The sequence below is a fragment of the Myotis davidii genome, unplaced genomic scaffold, assembly GCF_000327345.1.
Source record: "Myotis davidii unplaced genomic scaffold, ASM32734v1 scaffold309, whole genome shotgun sequence".
NCBI lineage: Eukaryota > Metazoa > Chordata > Mammalia > Chiroptera > Vespertilionidae > Myotis > Myotis davidii.
Window position 1 is genome coordinate 2,100,175 of NW_006383013.1, and position 17,833 is coordinate 2,118,007.

Sequence of the window (17,833 nt, forward strand, 5' to 3'; positions counted from 1 at the left end):
GGGATGGGGCAGAGTGTTACCTAACAGCCCAAAGTAGAGGGAATATTGGACAAACTCAGCGGTTTTTCCATGCATTTCAATATTGAATGCTAATAATGCTGGCCGCAAGTTTCTAGAAAAGGTTAACGTATTTAGCATCTTCCATTTAAGAAGCAAGGGGGGAAAAATAGAAAAGAAGGAAGTAAAGGAACTACACAAAACAGCAGCAGCAGCGGAACAGATGTGTTTTAGAAAGGTTTCCAATGAAAGTTAAAGTGAAAAGTTTTCTACTTCATTTATTTGTGCCCCAACTTCTTTATTCTGCGGTGATGTTGACTAAGCCAGCCATCGCGCTCTGCGGTCACTCAGTGGTTGATTTTCTCTCTTCAGATCCTGCTCCCTCTAAGAGATGAGCCACGAGCGCGCAGAGGAAGGACCTGCCCACTGCTCCTCTGCTCCAGGGTGCAGCTGGGGTGCAGCATCCGCCAGCGCTGCCGGGGTCCATAGTATTTTTTTGCTGCCCCAGTCCCGAAAGCCTTCCAGCAGAAGCAGCAGCACTTGGTTGCCAACCAGCCAATCCAGACTTTTACTGAGAGGACAGGAAAACACGTCGGCTGGATTTGGATGGAACTTGGCAGTGGGGACACTCGGCGGATGCGTTGTCTACTCCCTCAGAGCACATGTGTATCGTCCCCCCTATTCCTCCCCCAACCTGCTTAGGTATCTCTGTCCCTTCCCTGCTGCCACACAGAGATGATATAAAAGAGGCTCTTTGGCTATTTGCATTTTGCTTCCTCTTCTTTTCCAGATTGCAGTATTCAGCTTTGCTTCCCCCAGCATTACCCACCAGAGCGGTCCTTCCCTTTTCAGAGGGTTTGGGGAGGAGAGGGAGGCTTCCGGCACGGGTTTCCCGGAGAGGAGAAAAGTCAGTGTGCCGCTGACCACACGGGCCACGGCAGAGGCACCCTTTGGCATGACTGATTTCTAAAATTAATAAAGTAATTCTATTTTTATTTTCTTTTTTTCCATTGACTAATTTCCCATCAATCAGTATTCACCAACGACACTAAAATGGTTGGGACCACCTTCTCATTTTATGTCATTGCTGGGCAATTTTTTCAACTTCATTTTTAGAAATGGAAGCGATAAAGAGGTGTTTTATTCTTACACGTGGTTTCAGCAGGCGGTGGGTCCAAGCTGCTCCCCGAGGGGGGCTCCTGCCCCTGGGAGGCTGGTCTGTGCCAATGTCTCCATGATCAGACTAACTCCACTGGCACGCAAGCGTGAGTCCAAGGGCACACCGTTTCCCAGACAACCGGTTACAGCGATGCAGGCCTGGCGGCCTCCCCTCCGCACTCTCGCTCCCTCATCTCTCCAGGTCCTCCCTCTGGCTCCTGCTGGAGAAAAGGTGACAGGCCACCAAAGGGTTGACTTCGCTGCCTAGGGAGGTATTGGGTGAGAACCCAGTGCCTGGGGTGTCTCCAACAATGTGCTGTAGACTCAGCATTGAAACCCCAAAAGAAAAGGACACCCAAAGAAGCAGAGAGGAAAGGAACTTGGTTGCCTTTGATAATGAATGGGCACCAAGGTTTGGACGCATTGAAGCCCTTTGCCTGCCTGTAAAGGGTGAGGCCTGTCAGTTGCAAGAGAAAAGAGAGGCTGTTCCAGACGTTCCCGGGACTTCTGGTCCGTAGGTAGTCTGAAGGCCACCTTAGCTGTTTGCTAACTTGGTTGTCAGTGGTTTGGAGACGAGTGAGAATGCCTCCATAGTCCCCTGCTGCTGTTTAGAATTGGGAGACTCACCATGTGGGTCTTGTGAGAAAGGATAAGAGGGTGTGAGCTCAGTAAAAGAACTTTTGGAACCACGGGAGTGCTTGGGATTGCCCTAGGTCAGTGGTCGGCAACCGGCGGCTCGCAAGCCACATGCGGCTCTTTGGCCCCTTGAGTGTGGCTCTTCCACAAAATAGCACAGGGCGCACATGTACAGTGCGTTTGAAACTTCGTGGCCCATGCACAGAAGTCGGTTTTCGGCCTGGGCGAGTCTATTTTGAAGAAGTGACGTTAGAAGAAGTGGGGGGTGTTGGTCAGTCGGGCGACTGGAGACGCGGCTCAGGCGGGCCGCAGGATACGTAGTGCGGGGGAGGTACATTGTTTTGAGGTATGTTTTAAAAAATTTGGCCCTCAAAAGAAATTTCAATCGTTGTACTGTTGATATTTGGCTCTGTTGACTAATGAGTTTGCCGACCACTGCCCTAGGTGACTAATCAGAATTGAATCTCGAGCTGATTTCTTCCTGCATTCAAGGTCCTGATCGGGTATGGACCAGACTCCCTTCATTTAGGCAGGTCCACTCAAGCCATTTTTACTGGTTCTAGATTTCTCTTGGTCGTAGTCTGAGGGCCACCTTAGCTGTTTGCTAACTTGGTTGTGAATTGAGTTAGGAGACAAATTAGAATTCCTTTCTAGTCCCCTGTTGGTGCTGGGAAATCGGGTGTAGTAGTAAACCAGACAGATATGATCCCCCTCCAACAGCAGTGTCCCTCCTCCCCCTCCCCCAAAGCAAGCGTATAGTTTGCAGATGGACAGACAATGGCTCAAACTTCTGTAGTACCTGTAAGTGACGCGCCCTTGGGAGGTTGGACGCCAGACCCCTGCCCGTATTCATATTGCTAAGATCAGAGTAGAGCCCCGACATAAAAGGAACATTTGGAATCCCAGTGTGTGCTGCTTTCTTTGGGATACTTCAGGAAACACATCTCGTTGCCTTGGTGCATTAGGATGAACCACAGCCCCATGCTTTAGTGATGTCCGTGGGGTTGGATAATAAGGAAAGTTTATTGTAGGACCACAGAGATGATTTCCCTCTTATTTAAGCCTCAATGCGTTGTAAGGACCAACAATGTCAGGTATAATCCACTGCGTCTCAACATGTAGTTTTTAGGCAGCATGGACCCTACACCAGGCCTAAAGACATCTCAGGAGTTGCAGCCTGAAATTGTACATTTTAAATAAACACTTGGGTCATTCTCACACCCACTGAAGTTGGAGAATGACAGCCATAGGTGAGTAGACTGAAAGTTGGGATAGCAGTGGCTACGGCCAAAGGGCTGGGCATGTTACACCCCCTCTAGCTCCACTGGCTCCCGTGGGTAAGGCGGAACACAGCCCACCTGCCAGGGTTGTTCCGTCCACCTGCCGGGGTTGTAGGGCAGGGACACGGGGAGGGGGGGGGGGGACACTGAGTACCGTGGGAGTAAATGATGCCACATGGAATGGAGGCTGGGAGAGAAGACCTTAGCATTGTCCGGGCATGGACAACGCAGGGAAAGGTCCTGCTGTGCAAACTCAGGAGCTCAACCTGGGAGAACTCCAGAGAGCAAGGGGCACTCGCACCAACATCGTCCACATCCTTCGACCTGAGAAATTTAGCCTAGGATAGACTTTGAGTTCACCCATGGCAAAGCGATTTCCACAGAGGAGCATGTGCCTCACTCCTGCAGAAGGCTGCTTTGTGTGGACATCGGTACCAGGATGAACTCTGCACGGCCCTGGGATCTGTGACCCACGGAGAGTTCCTGAATTGCGCTTTTCTCGCCCCTCCCATCCCCAAGTCCCTGGCAAGAGGCCCCAGGTCTAAGGGGCTCCTGCTAGCTCTTCTAGGCTTCCTCTGATGGCAGACATGGCCGCTTATTCTCAGGCCATTTGCCACAGGCAGTGTCTCTAACTCACTGATTTGGACGCTGAGATGAGATGATTTTTTTTAAATATATTTTATTGATTTTTTACAGAGAGGAAGGGAGAGGTATAGAGAGTTAGAAACATCGATGAGAGAGAAACATTGATCAGCTGCCTCCAGCCCACTCCCTACTGGGTCCATGCCCTTGACTGGAATCGAACCTGGGACCCTTGAGTCCGAAGGCCGACGCTCTATTCACTGAGCCAAACCGTTTAGGGGTGAGATGAGATTTTCAAAACGGATGATGTTGGTCACTTACAGTGAATGTACAAAAAAACACATTTCCTTATGCATGGTCCACCCCAAGTGCTTTTGCCCACAGTTAAATGGAGGTCAGATTCATACAGTGTACTTTCTGCAAATCTGAGCCACTTCCTCTGTGTGTCTGAGAATAATACACACTGAAGAAAACGGAACACAAGAGTGCGGTCTTCTCAGATGGCGGGAGGCAGCGCCGTAAGCCACGTCCAGGCTGATCACGCTAATCAATGTATTCGATCAACATTTGCGATTCTCTGCCCCAGATTCCCAGTACCTCTGATTAGCAGGTATGGACAGGAAATTAAGAAAATGGTAACTAAGGACATTTATCGAGTCAGACTTACACCTTAGAATAAGGATTTTACTGTTCTAAAAACAATCTTCCAGAAGATGAAATGATCCAAGATTCCCCAAAAATATTTATTTATACAAAGATCTCGAGATTAATATTTGTATTTGTCTTTATACCTCAGTCTACGTGTCTGGGGCCGAGTCATTGTGTGGCACACGTGTGACTTCCCCGCGTGCCCCACACGTAGCACCTGCTTCCAGGAACACCAGATGAACAAAGGGTCTTAGGGGAGAGGGAAGCCCATGATACCCCAAAGGCTGCACACACCCCAAATTCAGATATGTGTACCCTGACCTGGAAGGTGTCTAGCCAGATGTCCAAGGGGAAATACCACCGAAGAAGAAGGCAAGAGGAGGGACCCAGAGGGGAGACAGGAGAAGGGTTACTTCGCACCTTCTGCTTCTAAGTTCAATGTACCCAGAGGGCCCCATGGAGTTGATGGCCCGGGAACTATATTACCTGGCCGTTTTCCCTGTTATGACCCTTGATGCTGATTGATGCCCAGAGGACGGTTTGCAAAACTTAACAGATTCGTCCTTCATCCCAGGTCGAATGAGAGACAACACTGGGACCATGTTTTGGTAACCTGTCTGAAGAAAAATGCTTGCCGTGTATAACATGATCCAGATTCCCTAGAGCCGACATGGGGCAGCGATGAGCAAATCTAACCTCGGTCAGACGTGTCTTCCGGGCTGGCCCTGTCCCGGCCACTCTCTGCCTTTCCTCCTCCCTGTCTCCCCAACCCCATTGCCACACCACTTGTCAACTTGCCACCCCCTCTTCCTCCATCCCCACCACCTGCCTACGTCACAGAAACAGCCGTGTGTTCTGAAGAGTTCGGCCTTCCCCTAACCAGACCCACACTTCCTTTACCACAGTGATTCTCAGAGCCAGCAAGAAAGAAATGTTCCGGAAGGGAGCCCCCGTCTCGGCCGTTTGCCCGACGCCGCAGGTTGTGGGCTCTAGGCCGCCAGGTGAGGTCTGTTGCTTTTGTGTTTCCCAAGGAGCAGGCAGGCCGGCTGGCCGTGGCAGTTCTCTCTCCGCTCCCTCCGCTGCCGGCGGGGCCTCAGCTGCACTTACAGGACTTCACCACCATGTTAGAGAGATGCTCCACCTTGGCGTTCCTCCCGACGTAGTACAGGATGGTCAACGGCTCCATGTCCTGGGGCACGCAGCAAGGCGCGGCCGAGGCCTCGGGGTTCAGGGTGGTGTACATGCCCAGCACCTGGGGAGGACACATCGCTTAGCAGTGGTTCTCAACCTTCTGGCCCTTTAAATACAGTTCCTCCTGTTGTGACCCCCCATAAAATTATTTTCGTTGTTACTTCATCACTGTAATGTTGCTACTGTGATGAATCGTAATGTAAATAGCTGATATGCAGGATGGTCTTAGGCGACCCCTGTGCAAGGGTCGTTCGACCGCCAAAGGGGTCGCGACCCACAGGTTGAGAACCGCTGGCTTAGAGGCTGGAAAGCCAGGCCTCAGGCCTGAGACCCTCCACGCCCTCTAGGGCTGCTCCAGAGACTGGGCACGTGGTCCACACCACGGACACACGCTCAGCTGGCGTGGGTGACCTGTCCTGTTTGGCCACAGAGCAGGAAGGGGGGGCAGCCACACCTGTTTGTTAACAGTTTCAGCATATGAACAGCTATGGGGGACTTCTAGTCTTGGAATTCTCTCTCTGTTAAGAAAACACTCCTATATTGGTCTTCCCAGTTCTAATTGGCCACTTTGGTGAGAAATGTACTTCGCAAAACATCGCCATTTGGTAATTGCCAGGGTGCGGGGGCCCCAGACAAGATGTCGTAACAATGAGCTGTAAGGAAAGTGCCTTGTGAATCACTGCCCTGGTTTTATTCCCCTCACCCACCCCCCACTGGGTTCAGGGTCATGGACCCCCTCTCTCGCCCCTTTTTTTCCTGTTATTTCCTTTAGCCGCTTCTGCATGCTTTATATCGTCTTTCACAATAACTTTTCTACAGTCAGGAGGCTGGAATTACCAGACTTCTCCAAGCGGTGGTGGAAGCCATTCTGCCCACGTCACCTGCCAGCCATGCGCACACATCTCCAACATACAGGGTGGATGGAGCGAATTAATTTCAGAACAATACCAAAGCTTTAGACAGAGAGGTTGAAAAATCTGGCCGAAACTATGTAAGTAATTAAGGAAGGGTAGAATGTGCCCAGGTAGAGTTGGGCCAGGGTGCCAACATCAGAACCTTCACTGAAGGGATTTTACTCGCTCCAGCTCATCGCTCCCTCCCTCAGCATTCAGTCCTTCACGCATCATTTTTAAACAGGTGGCCTGGTGGACGGAGCCCCAGTACTCCCTGGGGCCTGAGCCCCGCTCCATACCTTGCTGTGGGTTGTGTCTGAACTGAGGAGGTATGGGCAAGGGCCTGAGCAGAAGTTGGCGTAGTAGCCCTTAGGTTCGTGGACCCATTTCCAGCCCAGATCCTGGCGGAAGTCGATGTAGAGAGGGCGTACACAGCAGTTCTCTTCCACATTGCTGCAACACAAAACACATTCCAGAAACCCAACTTAAACGCCAGCCACTGACATGAACAACTTCACAGGCGGCCCTCATCTCTGCACTTGGAGTCCTTCCTAGTCATTGTCAGAGCGGGTCTAATCAGTGGAAACCCAGGTTCAAGTGCATGGAGCTGTAGAGGCTATAACGGAGTTTTCTGTTAAAGACCCTGGTCCCAAGGACATACCCAGCAGATGTAGATGATGAATAAGAGCAAAAAGACGAAGGGGGGCCCTGCTCCCATTTACTTTATGAATCAAAGCAGAGACATAAATCGCTCCACAGAAAAGCAAACACTGAATGTTATTAGCCAGCTCAGCTTAGTGGAGGCTGATTTCATTACCTTCCTACTGTGCATCAGCCAGAAATGAACTCTAAGCTCATGCAGCTTATGTACTGCGGTAGAAGACTGCTTTTAGACTAAATCTCAAGGCTGTCGAATCAAAATGAGGCATGTCCTTCTGTTATCAGACTCACAATTCCTAGGTCACCCCGAATGTGATCATCAAGACACTTCCGTTCTGTTGCCTGCAGAGACCCATTGGGCAGTACCCCTTGTCAGGTGGGCGCTAGTCTTCCTTCAGTATCTGCCGAGACCTAGGACTTGCTACTTCCAAGGCCAAAATCTGGCTTCTTTTGAGTCCTAGGGGTGAACCGTGGCAGACATTCTTTATTATCTTTTCATCCCTAACCCCCTTCTCTTGCTGCTTCCCATGACAGAGTCTAGAACACCAGATACTCGTTTTCCTGGCCTCCCTTGCAGATGGGGGTGGTCATGTAACGCAGCAATGACCAGACGTAAGGAGAAGCATGCAGGAGATGAGGGCAAATTCTGGCAAAAAAATATTTGATTCGATGTAAAAGTCACAGATGGAAGAGGAACGCTACTAGCTCTGCCTCTTCCCCTTTTCACCTTCAGCGCAGACAAGCTACCAGCAGACACGGTGACCATAAACAAGAGCATGAAAAGCAAGGCAACACATTAAACGTGGCAGACTGAAGAGAGAGGGAAAGCCTGTGTCCCCAGTGGCATAATTAAGCAGCCAGACCAACCCTGAGCCTGCTGCTGCAGGCTGCTGATGAACAAGAAATCGTGAGTGGTTTAGGCCACAGTTACTTGCAGCCAAGAGCACCCATTCCTAACTGATTATGCGCCACATAGAACAAATCGCACAAACCAGCCTGCAGACGGTTGGAGGCAACCACATTGCCTCTCTTACCCCTTCTAGTCCCCAAGCTCAACATCCCTCATTCATTTGACTGTTCCTCATAAGACATGGTTTTAGAGCTAAAAATTTCCCAAGTCATTCTCCCCGACTCCATCCAGGCACCCTCCTCTCCAGCCAGACTGACCCATTCATGCTCCTTCCTTTACTAGAAGTGCCTCCTCCTCCCATGTCTCCACCCACACTCACTCGTCCTCCAAGGCGCAGATTCCACACCCTCTGAAGCCTCTCCTGCATCCGTAGATGAATTCCAAATTCTTAAAGCATTTACCCTTCGGACCTTCTCACGAATGTGGTCATTTCTACCTTCTATTAACTGCTGTGCATGCTTTAGCAGCCCCTCCGTTACAAACGAGAAGGAGCTAAACTACTCCTAAATAAGACAAGCTCTGTTTGTCTTCACTGAGGCTACTGAACAACATCTGAATTACTTCATTAATTTCTCTAGCTCAGATTGCCTGACACAAATGGAGACTACCCTGTTTCCCCTCATCCTGTAACATTCTTGGACCCTTCAGAGGGAACAGAGCACTTCTTCCATGGAAATTCCTGCAAGCATCGCCCACAGGCAAACACATCCTACAAGTACTCTAACACATGAGAACCATTGCCCGACCAGCATAGTTCAGTGGCTGAGCATCGACCTCTGAACCAGGAGGTCACAGTTTGATTCCCGGTCAGGGCACATGCCTGGGTTGCAGGCTCAATCCCCAGTGTAGGGCGTGCAGGAGCCAGCCAATCAATGATTCTCTCTCATCATTGATGTTTCTATCTCTCTCTCCCTCTCCCTTCCTCTCTGACATCAATAAAAACATTTTTTTAAAAAAACATGAGAACCATGGAGAGGCTTCAGCCCACGCTCTCCTCCTGGTACTTCATCCAGGGCCTCACAGAGCTGGGCTGCAGAGAACTGGGGGCTCCCAGAGAAAGAGAAAGGTTTGTAAATCGTTCCTGAAGACGTTTGTGAATAGCCTCAGGGACCCTCCGTTGAATACCAGGAGGAACCCGTGCAGTGGCCTCAGGAGCTCACGGATCCCAAGTGGCCCAGGCTCACCTAAAGCAGTAATTGGTGTCCAGGGCCCGCTTCTTCCTCTGACCGCCCTGGCCAGGGCTGTCCAGCCGGTGTGGGGGGATCATCATGAGGATTAGATGCGGGTTGTGGTTGTCCTTCTGCTTCTTGAGGCGTCCCAGGTCTCCACGGCCGTGATCGTCCTCACTGTCCACACCTACAGGAGGGAAGGAAGGCAACAATCTCCTGTGTAAGGAAGGCAGAGTGGAGGCCGCCTTCTCACACCATCCCATCCCTGCCCAGGAGGAGGGGCAGTGTGGTCTGTGAGGAAGGGAAAGACTCGATGGGGGAACCACTATCAGAAGAACCCACAGGACAGCCCTGGGCGGCCCCCTCATGCCGCCTGTGTGCGAACATCTGAACAGATGTCGAACCTCAGAAGGAAGGCAGGGAGGGTGAGTGGGAAGAGATCAACCAATGAACTAGCCTTTCCTGAGATGCTCCTGGACCCGTGAAACATCTGTCACTGAGCAGCTACCTAACATTTCTTTGGGCTGTTCGTTTAGATTCTGGGACATGGACCCTTGCGGGTGTGAGTTCCCTCTTATGATCTGAATTGGTCAAGATACCCAGAAGTCCCTGCTGTAATTTAAGGTGTCACAATTGTAAGACATCTTGAATAGAAGGCAGAGGAATGAGACGGAATCATTGATCCCATTCAAATGTTTTCACTGTAAAACTCAGAGGAGCTAAGGAAGCGAGCAATAATCCGCTTAGCAAACAGACTCTGGGAAGAAAACCTGCTATTTCATCTGAAAAGGAAAAGAATGGAGGCCGGATTGGAAAGCGTCTCAACTGAAAGGACGTCTATATTGTGACAGACAGCTGCCAGCTATGGCCCATCTCTACCCAGGACAGGACCCAGGAGGTTAATTTACATGTAACTGGAGGGACTTGGACCTCACGCAGGGGCACCTGGGCCGTGAGATAAACGAGAGGCCGGGGTTTCCAATTTCCTTTCCTGATGATCTTTATGAGCAAAACCCAAGTGGCAGGATTTCGTCCTGACCTGGCCTGTCGGTGTGGACGCCAAAGATCTGAGCTCTGAGGTTCTGTAATTAGGATGTCAAATGCTTGGCTTAAAAAATAAAAAAGGCTCTGAAATAGAGCCCCTGACTGTCAAAGGGACTGCCCCGGGCAGGGAGCCACATGCCCGCACCATTTTCCAGACAGGCCTCGGACCTCAGGCTTTGACGTGGTTGCTTTGACCTTGATGAACCACCTGGCTTCAGGTGTGCCTCATTACCCAGAATGGGCTATGGAAGGGAAATCCAGAGATGGTCTAGGTCAGTGGTCGGCAAACCACGGCTCGAGAGCCACATGCGGCTCTTTGGCCCATTGAGTGTGGCTTTTCCACAAAATACCACGTGCGGGCACGCACGTACAGTGCGATTGAAACTTCGTGGCCCAGGCGCAGAAGTCGGTTTTCGGCCTGGGCAAGTCTATTTTGAAGAAGTGGCATTAGAAGAAGTGGGGGTATGTTCGCTGAGGTCGACCCCTCAGATTGAGGACGTTTTTAGCAAAGGCCAGCTTAGGAGTACCCTAATTAAGTTAATAACAATGTACCTACCTATATAGTTTCAGTTTAAAAAATTTGGCTCTCAAAAGGAATTTCAATCGTTGTACTGTTGATATTTGGCTCTGTTGACTAATGAGTTTGCCAACCACTGGGCTAGGTTGAGCGCCTTAGAAACACATTGGAAAACCTGAAATGACTCTCAACTTTTTCATCATCTCATCACAAACACCCGGAGCCCTGAAGCCGTCATTCAAACCCAGGTGCCGCCCAGGCAAGGATCAAGGGGGCTCTGTAACACCCGGCAGGTTCGGTAGTCAGGACACCTCAATTCACAGCCACCAAAGTCCATTGCTTTTAGGGAAGCGGGAGCCGACTATTATTGTTGAGTATTCCTGACACTGTGTTATACACTTGTCATCTCATTTAATTTGCATAGCAACCCTGGGAAAGAGGTCCTCGCACCCCCATTTTACTGACTGAGCGCAGAGCGGTGGTACCGCTTACCTACATGATTTCACTGCTCTGACCAACCCAACAGTGTCTTCCGCATGCTAATGTGTGCTTTACGTCTAGAAACTGACAGTCACGCTCATTGTTTTGGGGGCAAAGCAGAAGGACTCGAGTACAGAGAGTGGCCATCTCTGCGAGGGAGCTTGGTCCCTCTGCCTGGGGTCTGGGAGGGGACTCCTGTCCTGTGCATTCTGTTACCTTTGAACTTGATTTCCAACACCTCATGGATGTTTTCCAGGATGTCCCCATTGGGCTGAAAGGTGTGACACGGACAGTGAATGCTGATTTCCAGACCTAAGTTGGACTCTGCAAAATAAGACACGGAGTGGGTGAGAAAAGCACTTTGTGTGATCGAGACGTGGACGACCCGCCCATGCACCGGAGGACCGGGCCTCTGCTGCCACAGACAGAAGTGGGCTGTCCTGAGGGGCACAGGAGACAGAAAGTGATGCCAGAGCCAGTGCAGACCTTCCCACTCATGCTGCCACACCCCATGGATTTCTGGAGGCGTAACTAGTGGGGTTCAGGAAGGAGAATTTCAATAGTCATCTATGTTGAAAAGATGGTATTAGGGAAAAATTGTCACATGCCCAAAAAATGAGGAGCGCCCAGTGGTGTGGCTCAGTGGTTGAGTGTTGACCTATGAACCAGGAGGTCATGGTTCGATTCCTGGTCAGGGCACATGCCTGGGTTGCGGGCTCAATCCCCAATGGGAGGCATGCAGGAGGCAACCGATCAATGATTCTCTCTCATCATTGATGTTTCTGTCTCTCTCCCTCTCCCTTCCTCTCTAAAAGCAATTAACACATTAAAAAAAAAAAAAAAAGAGGAGCAGGAAGGAAGATAAAAAAGGCCTCACCCCATAACAAAGAAACAGAATTTCCGGAGGATGAGGCCCAGAAATCAGGATTTTAAAAAGATTCCCAGGTGATTCCAATGTGCAGCCAAGGTTGAGAACCACTGCTCTAGGTGCTTGTTGGACGAGGAGGTACTCGAGCTAAGGATGAAGGGAAGAGGCAGAGGGGCTGGGAGAGACCAGGGAAAGGGGAAACCTGAAGAACTCTGGGACTGAGAGGCAGTGATTCCAAAGGCCCCAAACTCAAAGGGCCACAGATGGGAGGAAGGTGGTCGAGTCTGGGCTGTAGGAGTAAGTCAGGAGCGTGCCCGAGCAAGGTCGGTGGCAAACACGCAGCAGAACCCGTCTGAGTGGAGGCTGCCAGCATGTCTCAGGGCTGGGATTGGAGACATAAAGAGGTAGATCCCGGGGGAGATAAAATGAAAGTTACAGTTGGCTATATTTCCCTCAAGGAACAGAGCACGAGCAGGTAAAGGATCCTCAGAGGTTTCTTCCGGAACCTTGTTCAGCTTCCTAGGGAAGTCTGAGAGAAAGCAAACAGCGCGTGGAGGCAGCTGTGAAACCAGAGCTGGCCCAGAGGGGGCTGCGGAGGGCCATGGCCGAGGGTCCGATGGCATGAGCCGGAGAGAACAAGCCCAAGGAAGCGTGAGGTGCCGGGTTTGATGACTGATGTTCTGGTGTAGGGGGGCCAGCTCCGGCCCTTTCCCCTATGAGTTCTGGGATCAAGTGTTTTGGTAACTGAAATTGGGGAAGCAAGGAAACGAGTACAAAAAGTTGAGTGAAGTGGAAGAAAAATAAGTGAAAAAATTGAACTGAATCCAGTAGTTTTGTGCAGGGAAACCAGGTCGGGTTTGGTCTCATGTCAGTTCTGGTGGGTGAGACAGTGAGAGACTCGCTATTGATCTGGAAGCAGCGGTGATCGGGTACGGGAGGGAGGTTAAAGGTGTGGACTCTTCCTGGTTTAAGGCAGCTGAAGGAAGGCGCTGGAGCAGCTGAAATGGGCTACACGAAACAGGGGACTCCTGCTACCCCGGAGGGTTGAAGGTAGGCCCGGAGAGACCTGGAGCGGACAAGTTCTATGATTCTGTGAGTTGGAAAATCAAGGTGCAGACAGATGTGCTGGGGAGAGTCAGGGTTCGGGTGCAGGTGTGAGATGATGGCCTGGCTGGGCCGACAGGTCTGTCTAGGCAGAGAGCTCAGAGCGATGACAATAATCACCAGCATCCCTTGACTCCCTGTCAAGCACGCTCTGAGACCTCCACGCTGCGTCTGGATCTTTATGATAATCCTACAAAGTGGGAACTGTTATTATCCTCGTTCTACAGATCCGAGGACACGGAGGCCTGGGGAAGTTTAATGGCTTATCCAAGGAACTTGGCCAGTAAGGGGTAGAGCCACGATTCAAACCCAGGCAGCCTGATGCCAGAGCTACACTCCTAATTGTCAGAGACAAAGAGAGAAAAGAGGGGCCAACACAGAGCACCAAGGAAGATGCCCACACACTCACTGAGATGCAAAATGGTTGTTTTCCCAGTGTCCACCCTTCCTGGCAGGATGCTGGGCGTGCTCCCTGCCCCGCCTGCTGGGGGAGGCGTGGCTCTGCTCATGGAGGAAATGCAGGTGGGGTGGAGCAATAGCTCAGGGGTATGAGAGACTGGGACCCCAACCCTGGAGAAAGCTCCAGCCTGCTCTGGAACCCAGAAGACAGCCTGGGAACCTGGCACATAGTAGGCTGTCAGGTGCTTGATAAATGAATGCAATACCAGATGTGTGACTCCGTTTCCTCAATAGTCCACACCACCAACTGCTCCATTCGCTGCCTTGTTTGGGGCCACAAACTCTGAAGAGGCTCATGAGCTGTGCAGAAGGAGAAGGTCTGTGCACGATCCCCCTGTGCAGGGGGCAGGCAGCATCTGCTGAGAGGGAACGGAAGGTTCCACTGAAGAACTAACCTCAGAATTGGCAGCAGTGGGGATGGTGGGTGGGGGACCCATAGATTCTATTACGAAATTATCTTTTTGATGTCTCCAGAAGGATGGAAATCATTCTCACTGCAAACAGCTCATTGAGCTCTGCAGCTGTGAAAATAAGAACTCCATCAGGGCGTCAAAGAAATCCAGGTGGAGCTGATCAAATCAGGCAGGGAAGCTAAGGGATTCGTTTCCCTGGCCTCTCTCAGCAGCCACGTCGGGCTCCAGGCAGAGTGCTGTCTGAGTCAGAATTCCCAACAGTGCTGCTGTCAGCAGATCCACGTGGTCCTGGTGCTCCAGAAGAGAGATAGGACAGATTCCTGGTCCCTTGGAGCTGAGGCAGGGCCTCCAGCCCACAGTCTGCCAGCTCAGCCACCGGGTAATGTCACTTAGGTGGGGACCTGCAAACTCAGATGCCCACAGGGCCCAGGCAGGTTCTGGAAGTGAGCAAAGCAAGCTGGTAACTCATGCTAACTAGGGACTTCCAGCCTCACTCCTGGGGGACACCGGGGAATGGTGGGGCCTGTGGTGACATGCAGGGAAGGAACCATTGCCTTATTTTCCAGGTGAGGGAACAGCGAGTGGGCGAGACGTTTGGGACATGTAAAATTTGAACAGCTCTACTTGGATGGCTACCAGGCCTTTCAAACTTAATGGGCCAAAATAGAAACATCCTCAAACGTGCTCTTCTCCCCGTCTTCCTATTTCAATAAGTGTTAGTTCAGTCCCAAAATATCAGAAATCACCTAGACTCCTCCTCTGTCCTCATACCCCACACACAATCCGCCTGTCCTATTGGCTTCTCCTCCAAAATATAGAATAAATCCACACCACCTCCATACCCCCTGCTACTGCCCTAGCCAAAGTGCCTCTTGTCTCATCCAGGCTGCTATAAGGCCCTACCTGGCATTCCTGCTTTTCCCTTAACCTCATGGCAACCAGAGGGGTATGTAAAACAAATCACCTCACCCCATATCCCCAGCCCTGCTTATAACCCTCCTAGGATAGCTCATCACACTTGGAATAAGCACTTAAACCTGACCATAGCCTGACAGGTCCATATGGCCCCAGCTACCTCTCTGACCCCAGCTCACTCGGCTCCAGCCATGCTGGTCTGTCTGCTGCCGCTAGAACAAATCAAGCTTGTTCTCACCAGGGGGGCTGGGCCTTGCTGTTTCCTTTGCTTAGAGCAGCGGTTCTCAACCTGTGAGTCGCGACCCCTTTGGGGGTCGAACAACCCTTTCACAGGGGTCGCCTAAATACATCCTGCAGATCAGATATATACATTACAATTCATAACAGTAGCAACATTACAGTTATGAAGTAGCAACGAAAATAATTTTATGGTTGGGGGTCACAACAACATGAGGAACTGCATTAAAGGGTCGCGGCATTAGGAAGGTTGAGAACCACTGGCTTAGAGCATCCTTTATCCTGACTTGCACAGGCTGGTTCCTTCTCCTCACTCAGATCTCAGGGCACAAATTCGCTCTTCTTAGAGACCCTCCCTGGGCATCTCATGTCGGACCCCACCCAGTCATTGTCACATTGCCCACTCTCTGTTCTTCATGGTACTTATCACTAACTGAGATTCTTCCTTGTCAATATGTTTACTTGTGTGTTACGTGTCTCTCCCACCAGAACAAAGGCCCCATAAGATCTGGGATCTCGCCTGTCTTGTTCACTGCTGAATCCAGGACCCGGTGCAGAGTGAGCAGCTAATAAATACTAGGTGAGTGAATGAAGGAAGGACTCACAGGGAGTCAGTGGCAAAGCTAGGCCTTAAACCCAGATCTGTGACTCCCCGAGTTCTGTCTTCTTCCCTCTGTTTCATGAAGGATAAAAGGACCCAGGCTCCTTTCAAAATGCTTATTCTCAGAGTCAACCTACCTCTCCGAGAGAGCCATTCACGCACAGTGTCAGTGACGTCAAAAGACAGCCACTCGGCGGTGCCCCGCGTGGGCAGGTTCTTGCCACCGATATAGCGTTGTTTGGCGATGTGCTCATCTTTACGGAGTATCTGCAGGACAGAGAAAGGGGTAGGAATCCGAGGCCTGGACAGAGGCCCACAAGCTATGTCACAGTGCAGGACCGGTGAGGGGAGCAAGAGGAAACCAAGTTTCTGAATGCTGCTTTGAGCACCTTAGTTAACTCTCAGTCCTCTTCGTGACACACAGAAACGAAGGCTCAGAGAGGCAGGATTCCCACCCAGGTCTGCCCAGCTGGGTTTCCCACCAGGTTGGCCTCTGCTCTGGGAGGGGGCTCACCTGGAAGAGCTCGATCCTCTGCTCATTGCGCTTGGAGCTGGGGTTGGGCACCCTCAGGACCCGGAATTCTGCTCGGAACAGGTTGGTTCCATTTTTCTCCACTGAAGACACATTGAAGCGGAAAACCTTGGAGGTGATTCCTTTGGGGCAGACAGCCAACTCATCTAGGAGACAAAGCAGCGGGGAGGCGCAGCATGAGTGAGCCCCACGGGAGCAGTGGGATACCAACAGACACTGGCCAAGGGGCCGAGTCCACCTGTGACCTCTCTGGCGGCTTGAGGCCTCAGACCTACCATAAACGTGGAGATGGGAAGAAGATCCTCGGTGGCCCTGGAATCACACACAGACCTGAGAGAGGAGCAGAGGGACCCCAGAGCCCCAGGACATGGCCGGAAGGCAGGCCAGTCAGCTGTCATTACCCTCCTCCCATTGCCTTAACATCTTCTCCAGCAGGCTCTCCAGCCTGCTCTTCCTACTCTTTCAGAAAATATGGATTCTCAAGAGATCTCAGCTGTCCCTCCTAGTAGTTTAATCATCTCATAGCCAGTGGGTTCATTCATTCATGTGTTTGTTCATTCATTTATTTTATTATTTTTAAAATATATTTTTATTGATTTCAGAGAGGAAGGGAGAGAGAGATAAAAACATCAATTGATGAGAGAGAATCATTGATTGGCTGCCTTCTGCACACCCCACACTGGGGGATTAAGCTGGCAACCAAGGCATGTGCCCTGACCAGGGATCGAACCGTGATCTCCTGGTTCATAGGTCAATGCTCAACCTCTAAGCCACAGTGGCCAGGCTGTTCTTCATTTATTGAGCAAATACTACGTACCAAGAACAGTGCTAACACTGGACACAAAAAATGAACAGACGTGGCCCCTGCCTTCGAGGAGCTTAATATACAGGGGAGACCATTAGTACATGGGCCCAAGTAACAGGACCAGAGGGAAAGTGTTGAGGGCTTGCGGAGAAACCCAGGAGTTGCTGCAAAGAGATCAGAGGAGGGAGAAAGCAGAGAGCACTTCATGGAAGAGAAGATATCTGAGCTGGGTCCTGCAGGAGGAAAGAGCTGGAGGATGGAGAGGAAAGAAATTTCACAGGTAAGGTCTGCTGGAAACAAAGGCAGGACGGGGAGGAAATGCAGGTGAGTAAGAGTGACCCCAGGCAGCCACACTGGAGCAAATGAGTTCCAGTTAAGACAGTAGACTGGGGGCCACATGCAGGGAGGCTGAAATATCAGATCGAGGGGTTGGATTTTATCGCATTAACAGTAGGGAGACATGGAAAGTGTCAGAGCAGTTCAGGGACATAATCCACAGCAGGTTTCAAACTGAATGAGGCAACATCGGTCTGGCAAAGAGCCCACATCTCATGCCCGGCAGACCCACAGGTGTTTGGATGTTTCTTCAGATCAAGCTGGTCCATCACCATGGCTCCTTTCTCTCTAGGAGTTTCTTGCCTTGACTGTCCCTGCTATACCAGCCTCCATCACCCCACAGCCTTTTCGTCCCTGTCCGCAAGACAAAAGGCAGCGAATGCTCCTCCCCACCACCC

General features: G+C 51.0%; 2 protein-coding genes across 10 annotated transcripts in view; one reads left to right on the forward strand and one right to left on the reverse strand.

Moving 5' to 3' along the window:
* The window catches only part of TTLL5 (tubulin tyrosine ligase like 5), a 269,203-nt gene extending 268,211 nt beyond the window's left edge, over positions 1 to 992 (forward strand). For all 9 annotated transcript variants that reach the window (XM_015558041.1, XM_015558046.1, XM_015558042.1 and 6 more), the window contains one exon: positions 370 to 992. Coding sequence is in view for 2 of the 9 variants with exons in the window: in XM_015558045.1 (XP_015413531.1) it covers positions 370 to 392 (23 nt within the window). In the remaining 7 variants the exon portion in view is untranslated. The remainder of the gene's footprint in view (positions 1 to 369) is intronic.
* A 3,324-nt stretch (positions 993 to 4,316) lies between these two features.
* Positions 4,317 to 17,833, reverse strand: part of TGFB3 (transforming growth factor beta 3) — a 26,385-nt gene continuing 12,868 nt past the window's right edge. The window contains exons 2-7 of the mRNA XM_006778809.2: positions 16,277 to 16,440; positions 15,900 to 16,029; positions 11,382 to 11,489; positions 9,140 to 9,311; positions 6,685 to 6,838; positions 4,317 to 5,553 (exon numbers count right to left, since the gene is read on the reverse strand). Coding sequence (XP_006778872.1) covers positions 5,395 to 5,553; positions 6,685 to 6,838; positions 9,140 to 9,311; positions 11,382 to 11,489; positions 15,900 to 16,029; positions 16,277 to 16,440 — 887 coding nt within the window. The 3' untranslated portion in view covers positions 4,317 to 5,394. The remainder of the gene's footprint in view (positions 5,554 to 6,684; positions 6,839 to 9,139; positions 9,312 to 11,381; positions 11,490 to 15,899; positions 16,030 to 16,276; positions 16,441 to 17,833) is intronic.